The sequence below is a fragment of the Octopus bimaculoides genome, chromosome 24, assembly GCF_001194135.2.
Source record: "Octopus bimaculoides isolate UCB-OBI-ISO-001 chromosome 24, ASM119413v2, whole genome shotgun sequence".
In the NCBI taxonomy this organism is placed as follows: Eukaryota; Metazoa; Mollusca; class Cephalopoda; order Octopoda; family Octopodidae; genus Octopus; species Octopus bimaculoides.
The window spans coordinates 15,432,609-15,458,967 of NC_069004.1; the positions used below are offsets into that span (position 1 = coordinate 15,432,609).

General features: G+C 35.7%; 2 protein-coding genes across 11 annotated transcripts in view; one reads left to right on the forward strand and one right to left on the reverse strand.

The window, feature by feature from the left end:
• On the forward strand, positions 1-16,245 carry LOC106882228 (phytanoyl-CoA dioxygenase domain-containing protein 1 homolog). Of its 4 annotated transcripts, none has more exons than XM_014932826.2 (12): positions 1-109; positions 2,809-2,876; positions 5,382-5,516; positions 6,170-6,248; positions 7,242-7,289; positions 7,840-7,895; positions 9,158-9,220; positions 10,295-10,316; positions 11,437-11,562; positions 12,281-12,400; positions 14,333-14,459; positions 15,219-16,245. In XM_014932826.2, the coding sequence occupies exons 2-12, from the start codon at positions 2,853-2,855 to the stop codon at positions 15,277-15,279; spliced, it is 861 nt and encodes a 286-aa protein (XP_014788312.1). In that variant the 5' UTR covers positions 1-109; positions 2,809-2,852; the 3' UTR covers positions 15,280-16,245. The 4 variants fall into 4 exon arrangements, with proteins under 4 accessions (XP_014788312.1, XP_014788313.1, XP_052832146.1 ...); XM_014932827.2 differs by lacking the exon at positions 1-109 and adding an exon at positions 365-529; XM_052976186.1 differs by lacking the exon at positions 1-109 and adding an exon at positions 1,562-1,580.
• Positions 7,212-26,359, reverse strand: part of LOC106882229 (ribosome-recycling factor, mitochondrial) — a 21,833-nt gene continuing 2,685 nt past the window's right edge. For 5 of the 7 annotated variants that reach the window (XM_014932833.2, XM_014932829.2, XM_014932832.2 and 2 more), the window contains exons 2-7: positions 25,703-25,946; positions 24,243-24,380; positions 23,388-23,506; positions 21,528-21,619; positions 19,327-19,486; positions 17,619-17,848 (exon numbers count right to left, since the gene is read on the reverse strand). In XM_014932833.2, coding sequence (XP_014788319.1) covers positions 17,762-17,848; positions 19,327-19,486; positions 21,528-21,619; positions 23,388-23,506; positions 24,243-24,380; positions 25,703-25,943 — 837 coding nt within the window. In that variant the 5' untranslated portion in view covers positions 25,944-25,946 and the 3' untranslated portion in view covers positions 17,619-17,761. Of the gene's footprint in view, positions 7,527-9,064; positions 10,000-17,618; positions 17,849-19,326; positions 19,487-21,527; positions 21,620-23,387; positions 23,507-24,242; positions 24,381-25,702; positions 25,947-26,359 lie in introns of those variants that run through there. The other 2 variants (XM_052976185.1, XM_052976184.1) reach the window with 2 other exon arrangements.

Genomic DNA, 26,359 nt, shown 5'->3' on the forward strand with positions numbered 1-26,359 from the left:
TCTCTCTCTCTCTCTCTCTCTCAATAGTTTTGCTTTCAATTCCGTTTCCTCTGTTTTAACTTTTGGTTTCCGGTTTCGCGTACCTGACAACAGCAACAATTAATTTTATGTAAGATTCATTATTCTTATCTAAAAAAAATATACTGTTTTTTCTTTCCTCGCTTAAATATCGTAAAATTATCTGACCGAAAATATTCTTTATGATATGGATGTTTCACCCAATAACAGTGGCAAAAGCAGAAATTTCAAACATCCACGTTTCGTTCTGTACTCTTCCTCTCCCTCCTGTCTCTCGTACACTTGCCCTCACACACGTGCGCGCACACTACCTTTTCTCTTGCAATCAGCCTATAACAGCTGTTATGTTTGTTATATCAGGAGCCACTTGTAAAGCGCGGCTTAGAAAACACGTATCATATAAACATTTCTTCGTTATAATGTAGTCCTAGAAAAAGACAGGAGTGTCACGACTAGAATACCTTTGATCATGGCTCTGTTCAGTCAGGTTTGACCTGGGGTTAAAACAACAGTAAGTAAACACTGGAGCGAACGAAGAAGCCTGTAGGTGATCGTTTCCCCTTTTAGAAATAGCAACTAAAATCCCTCAAATCATACGCTTTCGTATTAGTAATGGAAAAATATTGGTGTTGTATTATGTAAGTCTAAGTATTACGAAGAGAACGTATTTGATTAAATGTCCGTTAAATCAGAGACGATATAGCTCTAAATGTAAATAAAACGAGAGAGAGAGATTTTAATCAACGAAGGCAAACTACTAGTTTTCTCTTTCGGAGTTTGTCGAGTCCCTTGATCTGAGAGCATGTGATGAAACTAAAGATAATTACATCATGGAAGAGCCAGTTTGGTCATAAAATAAACAAAACATAAAATTGTTAAAATTTACTTTTCGTAGCACTGTCTATTATGAAATATCAGACAGTTTCATTGAACTTCTGCCAATAGGTGACTGACATAATTCCATTGCAGCTGTTTGGTGATTCCATTATCTTGTCATCTCCTGAAATGGCCAATATGTTCTGTTACAGAGGACTGACCCTTGCACGTATTATCTAAACATGCTGAAATATTGGTTTCAAATTTTGGCAGGTCAGCAATTTTGGGGGAGGGGCTAAGTCGATTAGATCGACTCCAGAGCTCAACTGATACTTGTTTTATCGACTTCGAGAGGATCACAGGTAAAGTCGACACCTCGGTGGTATTTGAACTCAGAATGTAAAAACAGACGAAATGCCGCTAAGCATTTAGCCCAGCGTGCTAATGGTTCTTTTCTACTATAGGCTCAAGGCCTGACATTTGGGGGAGAGGCCACAAGCAGGCAGCCACAAATGACAAACTGCTAGAGAGAGAAAGAAGGTTACCATCAGCCAACTATGAGACTATATAACTTTCACTAGCTTAATTTCTTTTCTCTTACAACATCACACTATCACTATCTATTGTTTACTACTACAATAAGAACGTGTACACACATACAGGCTGAAATTAACTTTCTTAACCTCGCATGCTCTTTCAATTATATCACACCTGCCCACCGAAGAAGAGCATTATATTAAGTAACAGTAAATAGATATTTCTTTACAACTTCGATCACTGTTCTTTTTCCATCACTGCTTGACAACCGGTGTTCATGTGTTTACATCCCTGTAACCTAGTGGTTCAGCACAAGTGACTGATAGAATAAGTACTAGGATTAAAAACTAAGTCCTGGGTTTGATTCAATCGACTAAAACGCTTCAGGGTGGGGCTCCAGCATGGCCACAGTCAAATGACTGAAACAAGTAAAAGAATAAAAGACTAGAAATTGCAACTGCTGGTTCAGTAATTTGCCAGCTCCACTATTCAATCCTCAGAAGAGGAGAGGCTGGTAAAAAGTCAGACTTGCTATCTTCAATTCAGCAACCAAACAGTTGATGGTGGACATATATGCTAAAATAGAGATAGAAAGATTAGGCTTTGTTCAAAGAGACTGGAAGAGGATAGAAGGATCACATCCACCCTCAAAGTCAAAATCTGCTGAATTTTAACTCAGAACTTAAATACAAGGTATTTTGTTGTTGTTGTTGGGGATATTTTCAGGTTTTATGAAATCTTGAACCTTCCCCAGTAAGTTTAATTCGTGAGAAAAAAAGAGTCACAAGTTCAATTCTCACAGTGCTTCATCTTCAAAGCCCCTGTATCCATAACACTCGCAGACAGATACTGGTGCCACAATCTCTCATTGTCTACCTTGACACCTTCTCCCAGATGATGACATGGTTCAAAGCACAATTTGAACCCTGACATGAAATTCGAGCCCAGAACACAAGAAGACCAGAAAAGCCACTACAAAGCATCTTGTCTTATGTTCAAATAATTCTATCATTCCACCACACTGAACTGGCAGAATTATTTATTCAACTCTTTAAAATGGTTGGCATTAGGAAGGGCATCCGGCTGTAGAAACAGTGCCAAAGCAGATTATGGAACCTGGTGTGGCTCCTGGCCTTGCCAACTCCTATCAAACTGTCCCATACAAGCATAGAAAACAGACAGTAAATGAAATGATGAAGAAAATGATGTAAAGCAAAGTTGACCTGAGTGGGGTTTGAACTTATAATGCAGAGAGCCAGAACAATTCACTGTTTATATATTAATCAGATACAACAAACTCTTGGCCCCATTGTTGAATTAATTCTGGGTAGATTTTGCTTTGTTTACAACACCCCTTGCTATTCATTTGAACTTTGATAAACTATAATGTGATAAGTTATCATTTAGGTCACCTTTAACATAATTTCTTCTGTGCAGGTTTCTCCAGTCATTTTTGGTGCTGAAAAAGTAATAAACACATCATGAATGCTGAACAAATTAAAAAGGTATTTAATTGAATTTAATTTAGCTCTTAGAAGGCAAATTATGAGTAAAAACCAAAAAAAAACTACAACAGTAACAAATATTCTTTTGTACTCTAGGCACAAGGCCCGAAAATTTTTAGGGAGGAGGCCAGTCAATTAGATCGACTCCAGTACGCAACTGGTATTTAATTTATCAGCCCTGAAAGGATGAAAGGCAAAGTCGACCATGGCAGAATTTGAACTCAGAATGTAAAGACAAACGAAAATACCACTAAGCATTTTGCCCAGTGTGCTAACACTTCTGCCAGCTCGCCGTCTTCTTTTCTACTATAGTCACAAGGCCTGAAATTTGGAGGGAGGGGACTAGTCGATTACTTCGACCCCACAACAGTAACAAATATTACACCATCTTTAAGTAAACAACAAGATATCAATGATATCAATGATATGTTGGGGTGTGGGGGTTACATGTAATTTTCCCTCCAAATTACCCCCTTCTGATTCCATGCAGATTCCTTGGATCCTTTAATTTAGTTTTTAGTTTTGTTAACTTATAAGAGAAATGATAATATTGTAACACTAATAATATTCTTTCCTACAGTGTATTAGAAAAGAATTCAACAGTATTCAATCTATCCTTCCTTGTGTTATTCATTCTGCTCTCCAAACATTAACTAAAATATGTCGCCTTTTTTACCTTTACTTGAAATTAATTTCTGAAATCATCATTTGGCTATCAATATTCTATTTACTTAGTCATATCGAATATGTACCTTCAGTTATTTCTCAAAACTTTTAATTTAAAAACTATCCTAAATCTTCCTTTTGGATTTTTTGTTTCGTACATTTTTCAGTTGCTTTCATGTTTATAATGAAATTTTATACATTGAAGCTGTGAAATTTTTCTGAAGACATCATTATTTTTAAAAAAAATTAATAATAAAATTAAAGATTAAAGGTTAATGTGATTTTTTTTCTTTATATATATTTACAATTCTGTATTGATGGAATATCAGTTCTTTTTACAACATGCAGGATGAAACAAAATCATTTTATTTTTCATCTTAAAAATCAATTTTATAAAAACTAAAGGGTAAATTAAAACCTGTTTAGAAATTTAGCAGTTTCTCTTGTAGCAAACATATAGACAATAAGATTTCACACCTCCCCATTCAGAAACGTTATGGCCTGTGACAACTGATCTCTTGAAAATTCGTAAATGGATGTTTTTTTTTTTTGTTTTATAGGATGGAGTTTATCATCCCTTTTACTTTTTATTTGGTATGGAAATTATCTTAGATATGATGACTTCTTTAAATAAAATGTTGGTTTGAAAACAAGGAGAGTATATTCCATTAGAAATATAAGAAATAGGGAGGTGGGGGAAGTTGAAACTGTGTATATGTGGGTGCATATATGCATCTTTGCATGTATATGTACCTCTGGGTATGTAAATGTGTGTGTATGTATATATGCATGGATATATATATATACTTCAAAAATTTAATAAAAACACGAGTGGGCAAGGGAATAGAGGGGGAAGTTTCATAAGAATGTGAAGGGAGATGGTTCGAGATGGGATAGAGATGACTGTAGTAAGTGATGGTGAAAGAAATGGGAGTGGCACAGGAGTGGGGGTCAGGGTTAGATATGTGAGGGCAAAAGGAGTGATAGCAGATGAGAGAGATATTAAGGATGGAGTATAGCAGAGGGGAAAGAAAGTAATGGAATGGAGTATATCTTAGGGGAGAGAGAGAGAGCAGTGGGTGGAGGTATATGAAGGAGGTGATTGGTGGAAACAGTGGACAGGGAAGATAATGATACATGGAGGTGGTTCTGGGGTGAGGAAGAGGAAGGTAACCAAAGGGAGGAGATGAAGTATGTACCTCTTCTGCTTTCAGGTGTTTATGGCACCCAAATAATGCTATGAATAGAGAAGGAATGAGATGTGAGAGAAATGCTTGGCGGGGCAGAGAGAATGGAGGTGGAACTCAGCCCTGCATATACAAGTATTTACCAAGCACTGGTGATGGTGCCACATAAAAAGCACCCAGTACACTCTATAAAGTGGTTGATGTTAGGTAAGGCATCCAGCCATAGAAACTAAGTCAAAACAGACTATGGAACCTGGTACAGCCCTCAGCCTTTCCAGTTCCTGTGAAGCCATCCAACCCATGCTAGCATGGAAAATGATGATGAAGTGTGTTGGGGGTTGAATCTTTACCAATCAGTTGAATGATCTCAATAAATTCTGCATTAATGTTATTAAGCTGGTACGGAGGAACTTATAAGTATCTGTCACTAAATATAAAAAATATGTTTTCATAATTTTTTAGCTGATCTTCAGGTAAATCCATCTGCTCTGATTAATTTGTGTTTGTTGTGATATTTTTTTTTAATTTAAATTTTAAAGTTAACATTTCCAATTTTGAAAAATATAATTCTTTTATAATTGTTAAAATATATTGACATGAATTTTAAAATACCTTTACTGTAGTATTTCTAATTTTCATAATTTATTTTCAGTTTAATGATGAAGGAGTTTTGGTAATTCCAGACTTTCTGTCTCCAGCTACAATTGAGGATTTACGAGATGAATGTTCTAAGATTTTAGACAAAATTGACGACTCTGAGAATTTGTCTATCTTTGATACTGATAAAGTATGTCTTCATTTTAGTCTTTGTTTGTTTGTTTGTTTTAACAGAAATTTCTTCCAATTTAACCCTTTTGCATTTATAGGAACTGTCTCCAACCTAAATAACTCTCTGTTTTATCTTCAAACTGGCCAGATCCAGCCTCTCACACTTGTCCTACAATATTATTCTAAAAATAAACAATCATGTCATCAGTGTCTGCTTTGGCATAGTTTCTATTGCTGAATGCCGTTCCTAATGCCAACCCAGCTATTGAAGCTATGCCAAAGCAGATACTAGATCCTGATGCAGTCCTTGGACCATTTAGATTACAAAGTTATTTACCAGTTTCAAACTTGCCAGTTACTGATTCTTTTGCATTTTTGATGGCAAGAGTGACAAGGAAGTATTTGTAATTCACTAGAGAACAAATATTACAAGGAACTTCATGTGACAAGCACAGTTTTCTTGTTTTGGTTTACTTATTAATATACATTAGCAAAAGATACATGGTGGTGGTGGTGGTGGCAGATGTGGCAATGGTGGTGGGAGTGATGGAAGAGGAGAAGAAATTTTTTAAAATTTTTTTGCAAATAAATTCTTTTTGAATTTTGTATAATAAATAATAAATAATTTGAATAAATTAGATTATTGCGAATAATTAAAATTTTATTTCACAGAAGCGAACTGATGATTATTTTTTAACAAGTGGTGACAAGATTCGATTCTTCTATGAAAAAGGAGGAGTAAAAGATGATGGTATGTAAAATTAAATGTCAAAGGTTTAAATTTATTTATTTGTAACATCACCAGATGGGATGTCTTTTGTTCTATTGTTTAACCTTATGTCTCATGTCTTCTGTTATAATGTCTTATATTTATAACATCACTAGAGATTATATCTTGTTATATTGTACCAGATTTGATGTTTTCTATTATAATGTTTTCATTCTATAACAGCGGTTCTCAACTGGGTTGCATATGGCCCTGAGGGTCCATATAAAATTTTGGGGAGTCCACACAACAGAATAGTAAATATGAGATCCACAATAGTATTTTAAGGGCTCCTGAAAATTTTTTCTTTAGATCTATGGATTGGTATGTATTGCAAGAAACAACTAGGTTCAACCTATACAAGTTAATATATGAAAAATGAAATAGGAATTTTGAAAGAAGTTTCTATAAAACTAATTTTTAGACATCAAATGGCTATGGGGGTCCATCAGAATAAAATAGTAATGAAAGGGGTCCAAAGATAAAAAAATGTAGTAGCTGCAGGCTGGACAATAACATTAATGAGATCAATGATGAAAAAAAATGGTATTAATGAGGGAAGGCAGACGATGCCTGCCGATCGCTGCTTCTCTAAAGCATTGTTCTTTTACAAAACACACAATTTGAAGTAATAAACCTTTTACTAATGTTCCATTGGACACAAGATCCTTACAATGAGGCATTAAACCTCTTACCAAAAATAACACAATGACCTTACAAATGAGACATTAGGCCTCTTACATTTTCTCTTATAGGCCATATATGCCCTTTCAGTATGAGGCACTCAGCCTGTAGAAAGAGACAAATGATAACAGGTGTAAGGAATGTATTTGTATGAAATGTTGGGTATACAATTTACATGTAAGTAATGAAATAAAATTTTTTTAATGTTTTTATTTGGACTGGGTTGAAACTTATGAATATATTTACAAAAATAACAACATTTTATCAAACTGTTTGTTCTGTTTTTTGTTTCAGGAAAATTAAAAGCAATTCCCCGTTTGTCAGTCAATAAAATAGGTCATGGTAAGTGACTCTTCCTTATAAATATGTTGGTCAATATTAGATAAGTTAAAAGGCAGAAATGTTAGCACACCGGGCAAAATGTTTAGTGGTATTTCGTCTGTCTTTATGTTCTGAGTTCAGATTCTGCCGAGGTCGACTTTGCCTTTCATCCTTCCGGGGTTGATAAATTAAGTACCAGTTGTGTACTGGGATCAATCGAACCGACTGGCTCCTCTCCAAAAATTTCGGGCCTTGTGCCTAGAGTAGAAAAGAATATCAGATAAGTAAAGATTCCACTGAGGTTGACTTACCTGTTGAACACTGAGGTTGATGTAATTGACTTATCTCCTACCCCAAAATTGCTGGCCTTGTGCTTCACCTTAACCAAACGTATACACACACAGACACACATTCACATAGATATGTATGTGTATTTGTACATGTATGCACATGCCTTCATATCATTGTATATGCATACGTCACATATTTATATATATTCTTATTCTTGAATTCATATAACAAATTTTGGCTGTCATTTTCATTGTGTTACTGTGTCTCTCCTTATTTGTAGCTTTACACCTGCTGAATCCTGCTTTTGAGAAAGTTTCCTTCAGTAAGAAGATTCAGGTAAGTTAACTGTGCTATGTCAAGGGGATAAGTCCAGTTTTAAATGTTCCTTTTGATTTAAAGAACTTTGCTACTGCTGGAGTATCTATATGAATATAGAGTTTATCAGATTGAATGACAATGAAATGGGGATCGCATTCATCGTTGTCATTTCTGTTTCTCGATGCTGTGTCATCTCATCTGTGAAACTTAAATGCAGATAACTGATTTCATTACTTATTCCCAAATGACTGTCAAACGTCGCCTTAAATCATCTCTATTCCCGCCATCTTGTAATCTTAACTTTTCCAAACTGCGATTCATAAATTCACCTCAGCATTGGCCAAACCGACAGAGTTAACTACCTTGCAAACAATAGGTGTTGACGCCTTTAATGACACCGCCTTTTCTCTTTAATCCTATCCATGTCACTTAATTCATCCTTCAATTCACACTAAAAATCAGTTCTCTCCATAGATCTATATTTGATGCCTATTATTCATTGTATCACATTTCTTGATATCCTTTATACAGTGTATCTATTAGATATGCTGTAACCTGAAGCCATTGCATACCTTACAGAAAATCTTATAGAAAGAGGAATATTTCACTTTTCAACAGCTGCCTGACTTTCTTCTGACTGTTTTAATATTCTGGTCACTATCATTTTACTACTCGCACCTCCAACGGTAATTATCTGAATGAAAGAAACTATATATCACATCCAACAAGTCTGTAGGCTTCATTCCAGGACACAGTTCTAATGGACACCTAACTGTACATTAAATTCCTCACAGAATTCAATGTCATTTATTGTGCTACTTGTAGCAGACTTGAATCTTTCATTAGCTGGTTACACAACCCTTTCCCTGTGGATGCATTGCAGTTACTCACTTGGTAATCCTGACTTGATCTAGGATTCCTCCACTCAGCATCAATGTAAGAAGTACCGTTTGCTCAGTTGAGCTCTTCTGCTACCTCTTCACAATCCGCCATGTTGCAGTCCCATGACTTCACTATATCCCTAGCAGGGTGGCTGAATGGCTGCTATGCCTTGCCAAAGGGTAGCCCATAACTATTTAGGGTCCAGTCTTCACTTCCTGAGATATTTTCAAATGCCCACATACCCACATCCATATCACTTCACTTAAATTACAGAAGTTTTAATAAAAAGCATGAACACCAAATAATTTCTGTTTCTATGTGCAGTTAATGACATTGACTTTTACATGCATGAAGAAATCAATTTATTTTCTGGATAATTTTGTTTCGTTTTCTTACAGGACATTGCTCAATCACTCGATTACAAAGACCCAGTTATTGTTCAAAGCATGTACATCTTTAAGGTAAACAATCTCTCTCACTTTCTGTCTGTCTGTCTCTCCCTATATAGATATGTGTATGTGTGTATACACACACACACACACACACAAGCAGGGTTTGGACAAAATAATGGAAATGTCATCTTATTTAACTATTTTTACCTTCACCTTAGCAAAGGTGGAGGTATTGTTTTCAGTCGTGTTTGTTTGTTTGTCCGTGGACAAGATATCTCAAGAACTGCTGGATGGATTCAGATGAAACTTTCAGGGACGTTTGGATTCATGACGGGCGAAATGCTTAGTGGTATTTCATCTGTCTTTACATTCTGAGTTCAAATTCTGCCGAGGTCAACTTTGCCTTTCATCCTCTCAGGGTTGATAAATTAAGTACCAGTTACGTACAGGAGTTGATCTAATTGACTGGGCCCCCCCCCTCCCTAAAAATTTCGGGACTTGTGCCTAGAGTACAAAATGATATTATTGTGAATGATTATTTCTAATTAGTACCAATGTTAATGAGTGATTAGCTTTATAAAACTTGAGGAGAGGTAGAGTTGTATTGTAAGATTCAGGGTTTTTTTCCTAAAAGGGCCAGCAATACAAGGAAGATAACTCTGCTCACTAGAACCTCATCTCCTCTTTCTCAAATATAATTCATAGATATACTTCATTTATTTCTGGAAATGAACTGATAATTGCTTTTTCTTTTGTAGTAGTAGTTTAATCTGGAAGAAGGATAGGTTGTGTCCATTGTCTGTTTTTTTTTTTTGCAAGGCTTCTGGTGAAGTTCATGTGGTTGAAAGCTGCAGGAAAACAAAAAAATAAAGCATGTGTAAGGAAGGGATTTCAGAAGATTGGCCTTCTAAGGAGGAGATACAGAAAAAAGTGGTTAGTGTGGGGGCAATGGGATGGAGTCCAGAAATATGGGTGAGGAGAGAAGAGGAGTACCTGAGGTAGCACAAGATCAGCCATTTGTGAGTAGAAAAGAAAGACTAGAGATAACATGTCAATGATGTGAAATATCATTAAATAAATATGATAAATACAACCTTTACTTCAAATTTGTCAGTAATTCGTTTTTATGATGTTATATTTCAGCAACCTCATTTTGGTGATGCTGGTAAGTTATATATTTTATTTGATTAAAATCACATTAATCAATTCAGCTAATGTTATCTTTTCTTCATGTCATTAAATATCAACAGTAACTTCACATGAAAATAGTGTCGCTGAGTAATTATCTACAGTGACTTTTGTTTTTTTGTTTTTAGATATGTTAATAGTCACTGGATATTTCCATCTCCTTCACAGGTCAAAAGCTTTAGAGCTGCCATTATCAACGCCAGCATAATAAAAGGTAGAACAGATAAAGATAGATATTGTGGGGGTGGGTTGATGTTTGTTGTGTAACATGGAAGATGTCCTCAGCAAAAACCTTTACAGACAAGGAACAATAGTACAAGGTTGTACAACAGCAATGGAGTGGGTGCAGTAGATGTACTATTAACTATTTGTTGTTGTTGGCACTCCGTCGCTTACAACGTCGTGGGTTCCAGTTGATCCGATCAACGGAACAGCCTGCTCGTGAAATTAACGTGCAAGTGGCTGAGCACTCCACAGACACGTGTACCCTTAACGTAGTTCTCGGGGATATTCAGCGTGACACAGTGTGACAAGGCTGATCCTTTGAATTACAGGCACAACAGAAACAGGAAGTAAGAGTGAGAGAAAGTTATGGTGAAAGAGTACAGCAGGGTTCAACACCATCTCCTGCTGTAGCCTCGTGGAGCTTTAGGTGTTTTCGCTCAATAAACACTCACAACGCCCGGTCTGGGAATCGAAACCGCGATCCTATGACCACGAGTCCGCTGCCCTAACCACTGGGCCATTGCGCCTCCGCAACTATTAACTATAAGATGGATACAGTCATTGAAGTAGCCAGAGAGAGGGATAAGATAATCAAGCTTAGGTTAGCTATTGACACCTTGACAGGAACATTAATCTCAGTGTATGACCACAGCCAGGATTTTGAGCATTTGAGCAGAAGGAGAGCATCTATGAACCCCTTTGTAGACTACCTCAATGATCCAATGATAACAAAAACCGAAAGAAAGAAAAGTTATGTTATTGAAAGTTTTTCACTTAATTTAGAAACTTTTGGTGATTTCTTTCTTCCTTAAAACAGTTTTTTTTTTTAAGACAATAAAATGAGAATTCAATGCTTTCAATTTTATTTGTAGTGAATTCACATCAAGATAGTACATACCTGTATACAGAACCAATGAGTCTTTTAGGTTTCTGGTTTCCTTTACAAAATGCCACTCGGGAAAATGGATGTTTGGCATACATACCTGGATCACATAATAGTAAGTATTCTAAAATATATTTTCATTAAAATTTTTTTATCCTTTGATCATGTGTTGATTGAAATACATTTCTTTATAGTTTTAAAACTTATAAGCAATTATTATCAGATTCGTTAGAGTTTATTAATAAGGAAATGTATAACAGGTATATTACTCAATATTTAAGTCAGAGTTTAGTATGGTGAAGACCTCTTACAGTGGCCATGCTGGAGCACCACCTTGAAGAACTTTTAATCAGATGAATCTATCTCCGTTCTTATTTTTAGCTTACGTTTGGTACTTACTGTATTTTCCTCTTTTTGCTGAACCACTAAGTTATGAGGACTACAACACACCATCACCAGTTGTCAACTGGTGCTGGAAGAAAAACACACACACACACGCGCACACATGATAGGCTTCTTTCAGTTTCTGTCTACCAAATTCACTCACAAGGCTTTGGCTGGCCTGAAGCTATTGTAGAAAACACCTGCCCAAGGTGCCACATAGTGGGACTGAACCCAAAACCATGTAATTGGGAAGCAAGCTTCTTCCTACACAGCCATACCTGCACCTATCAATGTATGTATGAACATACGTATGTACGTAATTTTCGTTGCACTAAAAGAAATTCCAAGTCATCTTAACCCAAATTGACAACAAGTTATTCAATGTGAAATTTCATCAGTAAAAGTTCAACCAGAAACCTGTTTTCTCTTTATAATCTGTCTTCAATTAGGTGGCCTTCACAATAACCAAAGGATGATGCTGAACCCTGATATTGAACATGGAACTACAATGGTTGGAACTCGCCCCACTTATGAAGATGGTGATTTCAAAGATATTGAAGTAGAAAAAGGTTATTCTGATACATTTTGTCTGCTTTCTTTAATTCAAAGACAACCACTTTAACGAGGTTTTCATTTCTTACATTTTCCACATCACAACTCAAATTTATAAAAATATTAAAAAAAATAAATAAATAAAATGAAATAAAATAAAACTAGTACTCCTTTAATTACAACAAGGGTTCCAGCTGATCTGATCAATGGAACAGTCTGCTTGTGAAATTAATGTGCAAGTGGCTGAGCATTCCAGAGACACACATACCCTTGACGTAGTTCTCAGGGAGATTCAGTCCGACACAGAATGTTACAAGGCTGGCCCTTTGAAATACTGGTTCTACTCATTTTTGCCAGCTGAGTGGACTGGAACAACATGAAATAAAGTGTCTTACTCAAAGACACAATGTGCTGACAGGAATCGAACTCGCCATCTAGCGATCATGAGTCAAATACCCTAACCACTAAGCCATATGCCTTCACACAACTCTGATTTAGAACCAAAGACAAGATAAAGTAACTCTTGTCTTTTTGAAGAACATCAACAACTTAATTAGAATGAATCGATGTAATCAAATTAATTACTTTTCTGTGAAATAACATTTCTATACAGTCACTTAAATCGCTAGAATAGCAACCAAAGTTGCTCTCGAATAACACTTTATTAGCTTAGGTATGTGTATGTGGATATTTGGAAAATACCTCATGGAGTGAAGACTGTGCCCTGTATAGTTACAGGTTGCCCTTTGGCAAGGCATACCACCCATTCAGCCACCCTGCCAAGGATAGGGCAAAGTCATGGGCCTGCAGCATGGTAGATTGTGAAGAGTTAGCAGAAGATCCCAACTGCGCCAACGGTGCTTTTTACATTGATGCTGAGCAGAGGAATCCTAGAAGATCAATGGTCAGGATCACCAAGCTCTATCAAGAGAGTAACTGCAATGCATCCACAGGGGTGGCATCTATGGTTGTGTAATCAGCTAATGAAAGATACACTATGAATCAAGCTCCCAATTCAAATTCATAATGGAACTGAATGGTAATAGAGAGGTATGGGAATCTGCAAAAGCAGCGTAAAATAATATTAGGTAACAAGGCACATTAGATAATGAAGTCCTAGAGATCTGCATTAGATGTTAGCTTGAGGCTGGAGTGTTTTCAATCACAGTTCTGCTCAGTCAAAGTTGACCTGTTGTAACACACCTGAGCACTGAATACAATAAGCTCATTACCATAATTAGTAGTAAGGCAGTGAACTAGCAGAATCGTTAGCATGCTGGACGAAATGCTTCACAGCATCTCTTTTGGCTTTGTGTTCTGATTTCAAATTCTGCTGTAGTAGACTTAACTTTTCATCCTTTCATAGTCAATATGAACAGTACTAGTTGAGCATGAAATTGAGTAGCCCTCATCTCACAAAATTTCAGGCCTTGTTCCTATTGAAGAAAGGATTATTATTAAATAACTTGTTTCTAGTTGTTAAAATATTTTGTTCTCTATAATTCTTTAATGTATCTGAGAGTGAGATTATTAGAAAAAATAGTTCTATGTAGTAGCCAGCAGCTGGGGTGTCACAGACTTAACTTATTTGGCAACAAGTCACACACATCCACATAGACTGCTGTTCATGTAGTGATTGTCCTTGTATTAACCTGACTAGTATATAGAAGTCTATTCTTTCTTGATGAGGTCTACTAAGGCTGAAATATGTTCAGAGTTGTCTCTCTTACTTGCCGAAATCAGATTCAAATTTGTATTATTCTTGGAACTCATTTTGCTTCCCATCACTGAATAATTATTATTAATTAATTGGATTTTTTTACCTCACTGCATTAAATGAGACCTTAATTTGACTCATTGGCAACCAATATTCTACTTGTTATATTACATATCACATGCAATAACTACCAACTCTAACGTGGATTTCTTTATTTCCTCATTTATTCCAGGTTCGCTTGTTCTTATACATGGACTGGTTGTTCACAGAAGTGAGAAGAATGTCTCTTCAGACTCTAGACATGCTTACACATTCCATATGTATGACAAAGGCAAAAGTGTATACTGCTCCAAAAACTGGTTTGTATAAATTAATAACTAACCTTGTTTATTATTCTTGACTGGTTTTTCTTGTTTTCTTATTATTCTTGTTCTGGCTAGATTTGCAATGTCACCAACAGTGGAACTAAACTCTCATTCAACAAATTATGTGATTCAGTTTTGATTGTTCAAGTAAAACAATTCTAGAATACATATATTGCTAAATAACTTGTGAACTGAGCTAAAAGGGAACCGCTCCATAGTTACTTAACCTGCAACAAATAGCAGCTAAATATCCCTTAAATCACACACCATTGACTTTAACCCTGTCATGCCATATTCCTACTATAGTGAGAAAAGGTTAAATGTCATCTCTGCTGGATCCCTGGTAAAGTGGTCATGAACAACACACATAGAAAAAGAAGGTGCAGCCAGTTCTGTCCATTAGTTGGCCTGCAATCATTACTCTTGAGTTGTATATGCAGCTATTTATTTTTTTGCTCAGGAGCCCGGGTGGAAAGTAAGGTTAGTCACAAGGGTCCTGATCTGAGAGGGTTAAGAAAGAATGATACATTAGAATGCTCTTAATCATAGCTCTGCTGTATGAAGGGTGACCAGGCTAAACAACAAGATACTTAAGTAAAGGGTAAACTCTAATTTCCTATTTTACTACAGTTCTGAAACTTTCACCCAATAATAATCAGATTTATCTGGTACTTATGTTGATTTTCTCAGTATTCTAACTCAGATCTTTTCAGCTAGCTAAAACTATTTCTTAAATTCTTTCTGTTTATACAGGTTACAGCCAACTGCTGACTATTCCTTTGCACATCTCTACAGAAAAGATTCCAGTCATTAATTGAAAAAATTACATTTTTCTACGAAATCGTACACTATTATAGTTTTATTTTAAAGAATCTAAACTCATTAAAATTAAATAAATTCGTTATGATGTAAAAGTTTAAATTACTACATCTTTCAGTAATTACTATGTGTGAGTTATGAAATCATATAATTCTATAAAACAAATGGTGATTTGTAGACACTGAGGTGTGTAAGAACTTGACAATAATCTTTTTAAATTAAATTTTTATAAGAAAGGAATCTAACACCACTGCCATACTGATAGAATCTTGAATCTTTGTCACTATGGTAAAACAGACGAACTTAAAATGCCATACAAGGATTAATTAAAATTAATCTCTGTGTCATTTGTTGATAGTTTATCCTCTGTTTAGAATTTCATTAATTATAAAATGTGATTTCCAAAACAAACTGGTCATTTAATTGTTTGATTTCTATTTTGCCATACTAACTGAGGTTAGATGAATACATTCTGCTGAAGAATTGTTTTACAGTCGAATACTTTTCCTCTTGCGAAACCTTACCTGTCGGTTAAGGAAGGAACTGTTATACTCCACACATCTTTGAAAGCACTGAGCAAGTAGACAATCTGTTGACAGGTAATGACAACAAACATTATCTTTTTGTAGCTCAGTGTTTTTTCATGCAAAGCACAGACTGTAAACATTCACACACACACACACACACATGTATGACAAGCTTCATACAGTTTCTCTCCACCAAATTCTCTCACAAGGCACTGATTAGCCCAAGAGTATAGTAGAAGATCCAAGGTGCTACAGAGTGGGATTGAACTTGGAATCATGTGGTTGAGAAGTGAACTTCTCAACTATACAGACATCCCTGTGACTGGTATTTGAAGGAAAATATCAAAAGTACTATAATTAAATATAATTAAATTTATGAATATTTTATTGTGTAATTATTTTTGTTTGAAAATTAAATTGTTATATTTCTGATATTTGGTGTTTGTTGTTCATTGTTCGGTCAATAGTAACAAGTGGAAAAATAAAATCTAAAACTAAGACTACTATTTGGTTCCAGACCAATTTAAAGCCAATTTACTTTACTTAATCATTTTTAAATACTGCAGTTAAACGTTTTGAAGAGAACAAAATATTTTTCTCTTCTATGAATTGGTAATGTAGGTTGTGAAGGTGACAGACAGTGCCATAGCACAATTGATGCAAAGCAGTCAACCTAGATGAGATGCAGTTTGGTTTCAAGCTTAGTAGTGGTACCACAGATTCAATCTTCCAAGTAAATCAACTGCAATAGAATTATCATCATCATCATCATCATCATTAGATGTTCACTTTCCATGCCAGCATAGATTGTCCTGCTGTACTACTAACCAACACATTCTCCCCCCCCCCCGTCTCCTACATAACCTTTATTGCCACCCAATACATATTCTCCCTTTCATTTCTCTACCCAGCCTAACATCTCTAGAGTGCTCTGCAGCCTTTCTTTCTCTTACTGTTCCCACCACTCCCCACTACTTCTTTCTTGCACTGTTCTCTTCCCACAGCATTTTTGCCTCTTCAACACCTTCTTATTTCTCCCTCTCTGATTTTTAGGAAAATTATGACACATTTCTTCTTCTAAACAATCACCAACAGCTGAATGCCTAAGACAACAAAATTCTAAACAAGATAAATATCCTTTGAACATTAAAATTTATGATGAGTAAAGCAGTGAGCTGGCAGAATTGCTAACATGCCAAACATTCTCCTTTACATTCTGAGTTCAAATTCTGCCAAGGTCAACTTTGCCTTTCATCCTTTCAAAGTCAATAAAAAAAGTACCGATTCAGTTCTGGGGCTGATGTGATTGACTTACGCCTTCCCCTGAAATTTCTGGCCTTGTGCCAAAATTTGAAGCCAATATTTATGATGGGTGTATATATTAATATATACCCTATATTCTTTTATCATTTTAGTTGTTTCAGTAATTTGACTGCAGCCATGCTGGAGTACAGCCTTGAAAGGTTTCAGTCAACAAATGAACCCCAGGACTTATTTCTTAACTCTAGTACTTATTCTATCAGTCTCTTTTGGTGAACTGCTAAGTTATGGCTACGTAAACACACCAACACTAGCTGTCAAGCAGTGATGGGGGGGGACAAACACAGACACAAAGACACACACACATATATATATGACAGGCTTCTTCCAATTTCTGTCTACCAAATCTACTCACAAGTCTTTGGTCAGCCCAAGGCTATAGTAGAAGACACTTGCCCAAGGTGCCACACAGTGGGACTGAACCTGGAACCATGTGGTTGGGAAGCAAGCTTCTTACCATATGTACAATTCACACAAACACATTAAAGATTTTCTAACTATAAGCCATCATGTTGGCATACATTGTATCTTTATTTTTCTTTTGTTTTCAAGAACTCATACAAACATTAAAAATTATACAAGAGAAAGGACTAAAACACAAGATTTCTTTCTTACTTTTTTTTTAATTAGTTATTTCTGGTCTCCTAACAAATCTTTTTGTTTTCGTGCCATCATCTCCTCAGCTTCTGTCATCTTCCCTTGCATCTGATGTACCAACTGCATAAAATACAATAACATTAGTAAACATTGTAACCATAGTAACAACAAAATACAACAGCAGTGATTTACTGAAAATGATATGAAAATAAACCACTTTATTACATCAAGTGTTATAGGGCTCTGTCTGTCTCCCACTACAATTTTGTTAACTCTGAGTGTCTCATTGTCTGGTTGCTGCTATCCCTAACCATATGCAGACACTTTTTTATGAAGATAATCCACCTTTTTTTCCTCTAGTCTGGTAAAAAAGGGGACAGTGCTGATGACCTTCATAGATCCTTTTAGCTCAATGACTAATGCCATTGTTTTACTTATGTTGCAGGAAAGATACAAGGAGGGAGGGAATTCCAGACGACCAATGCTCTGGGGTACTAAAAAGGATTGGGTCTTGGTGAAGTTTGAGGTTTGGATGAGAGGAGAGATGTTTAAGTCAAGAGTAAGTGAAGAAGGCAGAAGACAAGCCAGTTCCAAAGAGTAGAGGCCATTGTAGTAGTGGCAGAAAAGGCAGAGAGAGGAGACAATATATATATATGGGCCATAGGTTGAAGTGTGTTTGTCTGTGATTTTATGTCAATTGACTAGGAGACCATTCCCTGGATGTCAGTGTGTGTAGCCACAGCACTGTCTCAGATGTGGGCCTCACCTGAACTTAGAGACAAGCTAGTAATAATGTAACGCTGACACTTACCCATAAGGCCTGTATAACTTATATGAACAGGATATCAACAATTTGTAATGGAAACATGATAGTCGAATGTCAGTGAATAACATCAAGACAAGGAACAACATATAACGAGTCAATATGAGAGCCTGTACAGTCACTCAAACCGTTAGAAACAACAGCCAAATCACCCTCAAAGCACCCACACACACACATACTTTGTAAATAAAAGGAAGGAAACACTAGGCAATGTAGTCATAGATATACAAATTGACAAGATAGTCACGACTGGAACATCTTTCATCATAGATCTGTTTAGTTTGAGTTGAACTGGAGCTAAACAACAATACCAATAAAATCTATGAACTGAAATTGTTCCAACCCAACACACAGCTAAAAACTCTAGATTCTCTATAACTGCCATACCATACTATTTCTGATGTTTGTCTGTGGTAACCACACATCTATAACATAGCCAAGTTGTATGATAGAGAATAAAGACATCAGGTCGTAAACCAGAAATTTTTTTTTATATGGAAATGCCTGAATCTTCAGGACAATTTCTTCAAACAAGAGGTTTTTAACCCTTTCGTAACTATATTTATTTTGAGATGTTCTGTGTTTCTTTCAATTACTTTAAATATAATAAAAAATTTAGTAAAATAATTTAGTTATTACTCAGCTAGTGTTAGGAACATAAACTGTGACTAAGGTTTGGTGGAAGATTTTAATTCAAAGTTTATGAAAACAAGAGATTTGTACTCAGAGGCAGAGCCAGTTTCAGCCGGGTTGGTAATGAAAGGGTTAAACTTACTGATTCTTGGATATTCATAAGTAAATCTTCTGAGTAGGCTCCTTTGTTAGCTTTCAATTTCTTTGTATATCTATTGCAAATTTCACGCAGTTTCTGCTTACTTTTATCACAAAATGTTTTAGCAGATTTGCAGAGCTTTTCACGATGTTCTTTTGAAACTCTAAACAAAACAGAAATTTAAAGGGTTAAGCTACATAATTGTTTTCTACAAAGGCAAAAAGACAAATATGTCATATTATAAGAGGGATTTGAGAATATTGTGCGCTGTACTTTTTAAGTACATTAACATTGAGAATATTGTGTGCTGTACTTTTTAAGTACATTAACAATCTCAAATGAAATGAAATGATTTTAAACAAAAAGGGTCATTAAAGATATAGAGGCAGGGTAAGCTGTAGACCCAAGAGAAATAGACATTGAAAATATCTAGTGATGTAAGATATACAAATAGGACTTCCATTTACAAGCAGGCCATACAAAGAAGTGTTATCTCCATTGACTAGCATAGCAATATCACTGTCTACTGCTACAAGAGCTAAGAAGATAATTAAGAAAAGACCAACTACAAAGGCATCGAATTTGTGGACCATATTATGAAAGTGACAGAAAGGGAATTAGTTTAAACAAGGTGCAGTTTGGGTTTGTGTCAGGAAATGGAATGGCTGATGTCTTCTTTTCAGTGAAACAGCTACAGGAAAAGTTCTTAACGAAGAACAAACCATTTTAGCTAACATTCATTGAGCAAGAGAAGACAGTGTTCGATTACAAAATCCATCTGAAAATCATGGTCCCGGAGTATCATTACATTTCCATCCTCCTGCATAACTTTACTTGGTACATGCTCATACCAGTTCTCTGTTACTTCGTATTGGTATTTACAGCACAAGAGTCAATGAAGATACACACACATTTTATCGTGGCAGCGCTTGCATTCTTTTTGTGCAAGGCTCTCATATCCACTTACCAAGTGGGTCACATTTTCCACACTCTTTCCACAGAGTCTGCATTTCTGGATGTCAGAAGTTTTATAGATGTTATACTTCACTGAATTGGTAGCGAGAGCCTGGTCTTGTGCAGCAATGATCAGGCTTTCGGTGGTATGTTTCAAATCACCTCACTCAAGCCATACCCATAATGCTGTATTCTTCTTAACGCCTTGTGTATTCCTTTCAAACTGTCCATGCATTCTCATTTCAAGCGGGTCTTCTTTTCTCTTCTCCTCAACTCTTTGGTTAAATTGTTCCTTGCTCATCATTTCATCTGCATTTATACTTTATATCTTTCACAGCATATTGCAGCAGGTCTTTATCACTATTTATCAAATACTCGGCAAGCGTTCTCCTTTCACTCCTTATACAATGGTCTATACTAATTAGTCCTCTGCCACCATTCTTTCTTTTCATGTTATTATTACTATTATTATTATTATTAATATTACTATTATTATGGGTGACACAAGTTATGTTAAGCATAAACATAATGACATAACTTGATTTAAGAACTACCAAATGACTTAGAGTAATTTTTATTCGATGCAGCATTTTGCTCGGAAGCTAAATCTCACTTTTGGCCTTAACTTACAGACTGGAGTAATAGGACTTGAAAGTCTCACGTAGAAAAAAATCTGTCTCAATGAAATCCATCTGACCCATGCAAGTATGAAAAAGTGGACATTAAAACGATGCTGATGATGACGATGATGATTCCATGACCAAGAATCTGGTAAAATACCTAGTCATATAAACTATGTAGTCCATGAATGGAATGAAAGCTATTTTTCACCATACTATTTATTATTATTAATGTTAAACACTTTCAAAGGAACAAAGAAAAAGGTAATTTTCAGAATGAAAGTTGAGATTAGACAAACTTATTTTGGAGAAAAAATAATGTCTTGATTTAAGCAGTGACTAAACTTATGAACTTTTCACCAATGTCCACTGAAGAGAAGACTATGTTGACATAGACAGGTAATTAAGCAGGACAATGTACAGACCAGAATGAAGATACTTGTGTTAGTTGATAGAAGACATTCACAGAAGAGACAGACTAAAATGATAAAGAGAAAGGGTTTGATGAAAGCTGAGAAGAGATGAAAAAATGCTGAGTCTAAATTTTAGATCCTAAAATGATTGAGTTGTGGGGAGCTGGAGTCAGCATCAACAAGAATTTTCATTAAGTGATTACAACAGAGTTCTTACTTTGGTATTGGAATAAAAATAGTTGTTCCATCCACTTGAGGGTTTATGGCAGCTCCTGATTTAATGATTGCATTCTTCACTATTGGCAAATACTGGAGAGAAAATATAAATCAGTTATTTTAATATTTGTCAAATTCTGCAGGTAACTGAACCAATCCTCAATATATTTCAGATATTTAAGGTGGCAATCTGGCAGAATTGTTAGCATACTGGGCAAGATGCTTAATAGCATTTTGTCAATCTCTATAGGGTGTTCACAAAATCTGGGTACATAGGGATTAACACATACTTTAAGAAATTATTATTTCTTATATTTAATTGTTTATGTTATGATTTTATTTACTCCATGTACCCAGACTTTGTGGACACCCTGTACATTCTGAGTTCAAATTCCACTGAAGTTGACTTTGCCTTTCATCCTTTTGGGGCCTGATAAAATAAGTACCAGTTAAGCACTGGAGTTGATTTAATTGACTTGGCCTCCTTCCCCAAACTGGTGGCCTTGTACCAAAATTTAAAACCAATATATTTCAGATATTATTTTATTAACTTTAACAGAAAGAACTACAAAGGCAATCTCCAGTGTTATCTGAACTTGCAGCCAAACATTGAAATACATTTAATACACAGCTGCCAGCTATGTTATCTATTTGAATATTAGAAATTGTAGAATGATGGGCAAAAATACTTTGAAGATTTAGTTACAGATCTTCTTTCCCTAACCAATGTTAATTTCATGTCTCATTATTTTGAAGTCAGTAAGGTGGTGAGGTGGCAGAATCATTACCACACTGAACAAAATGCTTAGTGTCTGTCTTTACATTATGAGTTCAAATTCCACTTAGCCCGACCTTGCCTTTCACTCTTTGGGGATCAATGAAATAAGTATCAGCTAAGTACTGAGGTTAATGTAATCAACTTGATCCCCTACCCTAAAAACTTGCTGGCCTTGTGCCAAAATTTGAAACCATTAAAGGTGGCGAGCTGGCAGAATCATTAGCACATTGGACAAAATGTTTAATGATGTTTCAGCCATCTTTTCATTATAAATTCAAATTCTGCCGGGGGGGGGGGGGTGTCAATGAAGTAAGTACCAATTGAGAACACTGGGACTGATGTAATCAACTAGCCTCTACTCCTAGAAAAATTCAGGCCTTGTGACTATAGTAGAAAGGATTATTCTGGAGTCAGTAAAATAAGTAACAATCAAGAATTGGAACCAATCTTAATAAACAATACTCCCTGAAATTTCAAACTCTTGTATCTATGTTAGCAATTGATATAAATCAGTAAATTAATATTAAATGAAATAATAAGGTGGCAAATTGGCAGAATTGTTAGCATACCAGACAAACAGCTTAGCAGCATTTCATCCGCCTTTACCATCTGAGTTCAAATTCCACCAAGGTCTATTTTGCCTTTCATCCTTTCAGGGTCGACAAAATAAGTACAAATTGAACACTGGAGTCAATTCAATCGACTTATTCCCTCCCTTGAAATTGCTGGTTTTGTGCCAAAATTTGAAATCAATATTAAATGAAATAATGGAGTCATAAAGGGGTGGTGATGATTAAGGTAATATGACGAAAGATATACATGGTAAATGAGAAAATAATTACTATGTTTGATGACATATAAGATGCACTTTTTTCTTCAAAAATTTCTCAAAAAATCGTCCCAGGTCCTACAAAGTTTGGCCTATATTACATGCTTCCATGTACAAAAGAACTTTCTTCTTGAATATGTGCAGCTGATATTGGGGAGTCTTTTATGCCATCAAATATAATAGAATTAATTAATATTAAACGGAAAAGAATGTAATAAGATATGCATAATAGAGAAGACAATCAGTAGACAAACCTGAGTTGACTCCCTTAAATTAATCACTATCAAAGATGGATTCTTCTGGATAATTTGAGCAATTTGGTTGAGAGGAAATTCTTTATTTTCTATTTTCACAGTAATTGTATCAAAAACACCTGAAATAAGTGGATTGTGGAGTTATCAGGATTTTGCACAGAAATTAAATGAGAAATAACAAAGATATGTTAGATTAAACTTATGCAATAGAGTAATTTCATTAATATTACTATATGTCATGTGTCTATATTTGGCAACTGGTTTCTCTTTTTCTGTATTGATATATGAATGTGAAAGGAGAAAGCAGTGGCTGTGCTGAGAGAGGTGGAAGAGAGAGAAAGAAAGTATATCAAGAGATGTGTGTTATAAAGATAGATAGGTGAAGGAAGAGAGAGAGAGAAATAGAGACAGATGGGATGGCAATAGTGTGTATGAATAAAAGAGAAGAGATAGAAAGAGAAAAAAAGATAAAGTTCTACAACAGAAAGGGAGAATTAGCGAGATGACATGGTAAAAATAATAGAAGTATAGGAAGTGAGTGAACGAGAGAGAGAATGAGAAGGGAGAGAGAGAAATTCAATAATATCGTGTTGGGGGGGGGGTAGTAGTAGTAGTGTGCAGTTGGTGAATATGTTGGAAAATCTGATCATTAAACATTGAGTGTGAAGAAGGAAGTGATTGGCATAAGATGAGAAGAGAGAGAGAGAGAAAGAGTTATTTTTATTTCAAGGCACTGACAATGAAGACAGACGACATGTCTATAGCAACATGAAGAACTTGGAGACATTAAAGTAATTCATGTTGATGAGAATAATAATAATTATAATGATGACAGTGAAAATTAGGACAACTTACGGGTGGATATTCTGAGAGAAAGTTGATTTAAGTAATCCACTTGAAGTTGTTCCAACACACTAGACATTTCGGATTTGAAAGCTGTCAAATTTATTATCTCCTCCATTTCCTCATCACTAACAAACACTTTTGGTTTACCTGTTAGCAGAAAAAGGAATTTCTGAGAACCTTCCAAAGGAATAGTCTTCAAAAAGTCATTTGGAAATGTTTATTAGTTTTACCTTTTATTGATGAAAACTAAAGAAATTTGTGGAATTGTTGATAAAGAGAAAGAAAACCAAATAACTGGAATCTTAAAAAATTAAAGCATCAGAGGAAATATTCTATAATATTTATTCTAGTTAAGGCAGCAAGCTTGCAGAATTGTTAGCAAGCGGGGCAGAATGCTTAGCAGCATTTCATCCCTCTTCACATTCTGAGTTTAAATACCACTAAAGTCGACTTTGCCTTTCATCCTTTCAGAACAGTGGCAGCTCTTAGATATGAAGTGGAAATAGGGGGTACTGCAGTTCCGCAGTTCCTATACAAGCCGCTACTGTTTCAGGGTCAATAAAATAAGTACTAGTTGAGTACTAGGGTTGATGTAATCAACTTACTCTTTCCTCCAAAATTGCTGGCCCTGTACCAACACCTGAAACCAATATTTTTTCTGGTTCCTTACATTGTGAGTTCAATTTTGTTTTTCATCCTCTCGAGGTGAATGCTAGATTTTCTAGAAATAGCAATCAAATTACACCCTATCATCATGACATGAAAAGAGAGAATTACACTGGCTAATGCAACTAGGCTCATTGCCAGACTTTGGTGCCTGAGGGTACTTCAGAATATTCTGGGTGGGCACTAATTTGTATTATAGGAAGATTTGTGTAAACTGTATTTTCTAAATCTGAGGGTACACCATTGAATAGTGAGGAAATGCCATCCAGTTTGTAAATTGTATTTTATAAATATGAGGGTGTACCATTACCATTGAATAGTGAGGGGGCTGTACCATCCAGTGCACCTACTTAGTGACAGACATAAATGGAATTCTCTTGTTTCTAGCTATACAATAATTATTTATTTCTTTATTACCCACAGGGGGCTAAACATAGAGGGGACGAACAAGGACAGACAAAGGGTTAAAGTCGACTATATCAAGCCAGTGCATAACCGGTACTTATTTAATCAACCCTGAAAGGATGAAAGGCAAAGTTGACCTCGGCGGAATTTGAACTCAGAACGTAATGGCAGACGAAATAAACATTTCTGCCAGCTTGCTGCCTTACAATAATTATTTACCTGATTCATGGAAGAACATTCAACAAGAGTTCTCAATAACTGATTCATAGAGCAACATTCACAGAAAGTCCCAACCAGTTTCTGCAGTAACATTTTGCTAATTTGGAGATCCACCCCAGACAATAATAATTATAACTAGTAAATAATGAATGCGGAATGAAAATAAATCCAATACTTACTTGTTTTCTTCTTAGATTTGGAAGCTTTGGCATATTCACGGATATGACACCAGTTGCATGATGCAGTTAGTGAGACACTGGATCTTGGATCAATATTTCCATGACATTTGGATAACATACATAACATTTGTCTCCTGTTATTGAATGATGTCAAAGTGGAAGGAAATTTCTGGATAAAAGCAGGTTGTACCTTTGAAAAGAGACCAGTGCGTAGTCGCCATAAAACCCTCCATGTATTCATAATCTGCAATATAGTATTAAAAGGAAGATTTTAAACTGGGAGATTAAAAGCTGCAATATATTATTATTCCTGAGGCTCTTACATTATTAAAGAGAGAAAGCTTATAGTTGGGTCAGTAATCAGGATGTTAGTATGTTAATTACAGGATCGGTGGCGCAGCGATTAGAGCATCGGGCTCACAATCACGAAGTAGTGAGTTCGATTCCTGGACCAGCCCATGTGTTGTATTTTTGACCAAGACACTTTATTTTCACATTGCTCCAGTTCACTCAGCTATAGAAATGAGCTGCAATGTCACCAGTGCCCAGCTTAATTGACCTCTGCCTTTCCCTTGGATAACATTGGTGGTGTGGAGAGGGGAGGCTGGTATGCATGGGTGACTACTAGTCTCCCATAAACAACCTTGCCCAGACTTG

Coding starts and splice junctions, on each gene's coding strand:
- LOC106882228 (XM_014932826.2), top strand. CDS start 2,853: ATGAATGCTGAACAAATTAAAAAG. Junction 2,877..5,381: donor ATGCTGAACAAATTAAAAAG/GTATTTAATTGA, acceptor ATTTATTTTCAG/TTTAATGATGAAGGAGTTTT. Junction 6,249..7,241: donor AGGAGGAGTAAAAGATGATG/GTATGTAAAATT, acceptor TTTTTGTTTCAG/GAAAATTAAAAGCAATTCCC.